Source organism: Arachis hypogaea, chromosome 16, assembly GCF_003086295.3.
Source record: "Arachis hypogaea cultivar Tifrunner chromosome 16, arahy.Tifrunner.gnm2.J5K5, whole genome shotgun sequence".
Taxonomy (NCBI): domain Eukaryota; kingdom Viridiplantae; phylum Streptophyta; class Magnoliopsida; order Fabales; family Fabaceae; genus Arachis; species Arachis hypogaea.
Window position 1 is genome coordinate 86,388,902 of NC_092051.1, and position 4,641 is coordinate 86,393,542.

General features: G+C 34.8%; 1 protein-coding gene across 2 annotated transcripts; it reads right to left on the minus strand.

Annotated features, from left to right (window-relative positions):
• Window positions 1-1,422: 1,422 nt before the first annotated feature.
• LOC112754417 (tripeptidyl-peptidase 2-like) lies at window positions 1,423-3,193 on the minus strand. Of its 2 annotated transcripts, none has more exons than XM_025802062.3 (4): window positions 3,046-3,193; window positions 2,842-2,942; window positions 1,649-1,725; window positions 1,423-1,548 (listed from the first exon to the last, which is right to left on the minus strand). In XM_025802062.3, the coding sequence occupies exons 1-4, from the start codon at window positions 3,169-3,171 to the stop codon at window positions 1,538-1,540; spliced, it is 315 nt and encodes a 104-aa protein (XP_025657847.3). In that variant the 5' UTR covers window positions 3,172-3,193; the 3' UTR covers window positions 1,423-1,537. The 2 variants fall into 2 exon arrangements, with proteins under 2 accessions (XP_025657847.3, XP_029149966.2); XM_029294133.2 differs by having other exon boundaries at window positions 1,479-1,548; window positions 1,653-1,725.
• Window positions 3,194-4,641: the final 1,448 nt, after the last annotated feature.

Consider the following 4,641-nt stretch of genomic DNA (forward strand, 5'->3'; position numbering starts at 1 on the left):
AGGATCTGTGGACCCCACAGGATCATCTCAGGATCTGTGGACCCCACAGGATCCCCACCTACCTCATCATCTCTCTTTCCATTCATGATCATCCCTTCTGTTTTCCATTTACCACTCACATCGATACACCCACTACCTTCAAAATTCAACATCTCTCTCCCATCCAATCCCACCCATATGGCCGAATACACACCTCCATCCATCTCCTCCGTATCTTCTTCTTCTTCTTTTTCTATTCTTTCTTCTTTTGCTCGAGGGCGAGAAACATTATAAGTTTGGTGTGGTAAAAGCATAGCTTTTTTGTTTTTTCCATAACCATTGATGGCACCTAAGGCCAGAGAAACCTCTAGAAAGAGGAAAGGGAAGACAAAAGCTTCCATCAAGGGTCTATAGCTCAGCGGTAGAACATTTGACTGTAAATCAAGAGATCCCTGAGATACCTCAGGGGATACATTTTCTTCCACATAATTATTGGAAGCAACTAAGGGTGGAACATCAAGAGCACTCCATCATCCTTCATGAAATCAGAGAAGATCTAAAAGCAATGAAGGAGGAGCAACAAAGACAAGGAAGAGACATAGAAGAGCTCAAGGACATCATTGGTTCCTCAAGAAGGAAACGCCATCATCACTAAGGTGGATTCATTCCTTGTTCTTATTTCTTCTGTTTTTCGTTTTCTATGTCACTACAAGAAAAACACCCATTCAGGTACACTTGAAAAGTGTAGCCAAAAGTGAAAAAAAATGATGCCTTAGGCTACGGCTACGCTTTTTGGGCTACGGCTACGCTTTTTGGAGTGATTCCTATTCGGCCGTTGCCTATTCTCAAAGGCTACGCTTTTCTGCACCAAGGGCTACGCTTTTGACGTTTGGGAATAGGGTACGCTTTTCAAGTGATGCTATCCAGGACCAAAGGCTACGCTTTTCAGCTTCCATTTTTGCCAGAATAGGCTACGCTTTTCAACGCTACTGCATCACCTGTAAAGCGTAGCCACATTGTATACCATGACTACTTTTTATAAGTGTAGCCTTAGGTCCCTCGTTTTTTTTTATATATATATACTATAGCTACTGTTTATAAGTGTAGCCTTAGGTCTCATTTTTTTTTCTATATATATATATATATAATTTTCTAATAATTATTAATACAACATAATAATTAATAATATGATTATATGTATAATAATTCTGCATTTTTATTTAAATGAGTTAAATATTATAAAATAAAAATAAATACATAATTATACTAAATAATTTCTTTAAATAATAAAAATTATCTCTAACCAAAATATATTTATAATAATGATCCAAAAGTACTAGAATGAAGTTAATTGTAAAAATTCATACATTTCACACTAAAGTAAGCATAACCATATCAAAATAAGCATAATATCACTTAGAATTTACTAGTAATACTCTACAAAAAAACATATCCTACATACATAAGTATTTTCTAATAAAATCTGCATCCCACAAATCAATAGCAGTTGAAAAATAGGTCTTTGTCTTTGCTGATAGTTCAAGCTTCAAGGTAGCCCTCAACATGGTTCTGCATAAATATGGATGCATTTTTTTTGTTAGTAAAAATAAGTAGGCACAAATTATAGCCTTGTACATTTAAATGAAAAAAGATAGGAGAAATAGATCACCAGCCTCAAAAAGTCGCCATGAAGCTTCTCCTCTGCTTCTATAGCTTCTCCTCAAAAAGTATGCAAAGTCTAAAACACTAATAACACCATTGATAACAATGACAAGCATACAGAAATCCAGAATCAGTCTTATTCCTTTTTGTATGAATTAAGAGTGAAATCAATCAACAACACTAAGCCAAAATGTGCACTCGTAAGGTTTTGGTCAATGGAGGCAACGTTGAGGTCTAAAATAGCATTAATCTCCTTCACTTTTTAATGTAGCACAGTACAATGCAGACACCAAAGAAAACACAAGTAATTTCACTCAGCAATCCCTTGATTTCTATCAAAGATTCTAACAATAGGACAATAATGAATACAACTGAAGTAATATTGCTTGGATTTAACTCTTCTAATGAATTGTTTAATTTTTTTTATCTAATTACTTATTATTAATTCGCTACGATTATTCATATCTATCCACGCTGTCAGGAAAATTGGACTCTAGAATATGCAAGGCTCAAAGCAAGGGTGGAAGTCTTAGAGAGAAATCAAAGGTATCAAAGAAAATAATTAAGTAAAAGCAAGGGTTTGTGTTCCTATATTATATGCTTTTTAATTTTTCTTTTTCAGGAATTTTATGGGACAAGATCTGCAATGCTTAAGTCTAAAAGAGCTTCAGAATTTAGAACAGCAGCTTGATTCTGCCCTCAAACAAGTTAGATCACTAAGGGTAGTAAAACCATGCAAACCTTGGGTGTTTTTGGCCATATATATAGTGATGATGATTCTGATTTTACTTATATGTAATATATAACTTGCAGAACCAACTCATATATGAGGATATCTCAGTGCTTCAGGAAAAAGTTAGTCTCAGTTTGTGTAAACTTTACATTTCGAAAATATCTTATAAGCATAATAAATTACTAAAAAGTTATGATAAAATAAAAGTACTCTTAAGAGAGAATAGGAAAGCACAAAAAGGTCATCATGAGTCCTACAAAACATATATAAATGAACAAAAACACAAGCAATTGAACAAGAAAACAATCAAAATACTAAGTCTAAACTATCAACAAAATTTCTAGTTTTCTTTTGTTAATTGGTACACCTAAACATGCTTAAGTAAAGACAAATGCAAAAGTAGCAGAATAATAAGAAAAGACAATCTAAACATTCAAATATAATGAAACACGTAATGGAGTACTCACGTTAGTGTCAGTGCAAGTATCTGCTTTCCAGAGGGAAGTTTGTCACGATCAGTCGTAAGTGCACTAATCTTAGCATCTGTTGGTCTATAAGGGATCCTTATCTGTAAGTTCAACACAAATTAGGAGAAAAGTTAACCTCTTTACTGTCCAACATCACAAGCACAATGGTACAGAACAAGAAGGAAACAAACTTTACAAGGAAACCTTGTTTAGTATTGCTAAAGGTGCAAGTCTCTTAGATGCCAGTAATGCTTCAGCATTAATTCTAACTGGTGCTTCACTCCCATCAAGTACAATTTCCTCTTGGTTGACTTTTACACCATGAAACATAACTTAGAATTTTATTAAAATTAGCAAGATTGTATCTTTTGCCTACATAATGTGGGTTAGTGGCTTGGCCAATTCAAAAAACTGAGATCCAGCTTAATTTGAAGAAAGATAAAAGAGAGAGGGGGAAGATGGGAAGAGAAAGGAAGATTTATCCAAAACTTTGGACACAGAAAATAAATTCTTCATACAAATATGAATTGTATCACCTTCAGATCCACACTTGGAGTCTCTTGACTCCCTATGCCACTTGACCAAAACTGAGCTATGACTAGTTCCAATGTTTGACCACCTACAACCTTGAAGGCGAAGCTTTTGGCAGCAGGGGAAGAAAAAGTCATCACACTCCTCCATGTCAACGGTCTATGCAATGGACATATCTGGACACAGCAAGCATGTCAAAGAAACGGTCCAGACAAATCTTTACAGTTTCGAGCTGCAAGTTGTACCTGAACAGCATCCACGAAAAATCTTCTCGTTGTATCAAAACTTGACGTGTTCATGGTTCCCTCAACCCAAGATGCACCATGTGGCACTTCTATATATTTCCTTTCTACATGGCCTAACGAAGCAAAAAATTTTAACACAATTATTGCTTTTAAGACAACTAGAGAACAGAAACTCGACCAGAATGACAAATGCCATATGATAAAACAATTTCAAGACAAAGTAAGGTGTCCAATAACACTTTCTTTATTAGAGAAAATAAAAGACAACTGGGAAATAGCCTACACAACATGATCTCAATGCATTATACATAATCTCAAAATTTGAAAACCATTAAGTCACCAGCAGAAAGAAGCATAGAAATAAACTTAATTGACTAAAGCACACCCGACTGGAATAACATCTTTGAAAATGAAACTTGTGGAGGTCTATTAGTAACAGCCACTGGCTTGGTTATAGTAACTGGAATTCTGAAAAGAGGACCGCGCCATGGTGCTTTGCAGTCAATACTGTAGACCTCATAATAATGCAGACCATCAGCTAAATTAGTAGGATTAACAATTACGCTGAAAATAGAAGATAACTTGTAATTTACTAATAAAGCAAAACTGAAAAGTGTCATCAGACAGAAACTTAGTTGAAAAATAAAAATTAAGCAGCATAAAGTGTTGATGGAATAACTGCATTTAAGCAGAATAGTTTAAGGGTGATGGATGCGGAAGTTGGAGATATTAATAAGACAATTTAACGGATGATATATATGCACTTCAAAGTAGCATAGAGAACCCAGTTCTTTTCGCCAAATAATTATGTCATTTTCTGACCCCCTAAATCAAATGTTCATGTGACCTAATAATAGTTCAAGAACAACACTATGATATCAGGAAAACAAAGAAAAAAAAATTCCCCAGGAAAGATTATCTCATGAGCAACACTTGCATTTTAAATAAATGGCCATGTACCCTAAAACTGAAAATATAACGGTGAAGGAACACTGACTAACTTGAAGGTACGACCATTATGAGC

Bases quoted from the DNA above. Each gene is read 5' to 3' on its own strand.
- LOC112754417 (XM_029294133.2), bottom strand. From the start codon at position 3,171: ATGTTTCATGGTGTAAAAGTCAACCAAGAGGAAATTGTACTTGATGGG. The intron at 2,943-3,045 runs GTTTCCTTGTAA...TTGAACTTACAG, and splicing joins CTTTAGCAATACTAAACAAG to ATAAGGATCCCTTATAGACC. The intron at 1,549-1,652 runs GCTGGTGATCTA...ATATTTATGCAG, and splicing joins CTTCATGGCGACTTTTTGAG to AACCATGTTGAGGGCTACCT.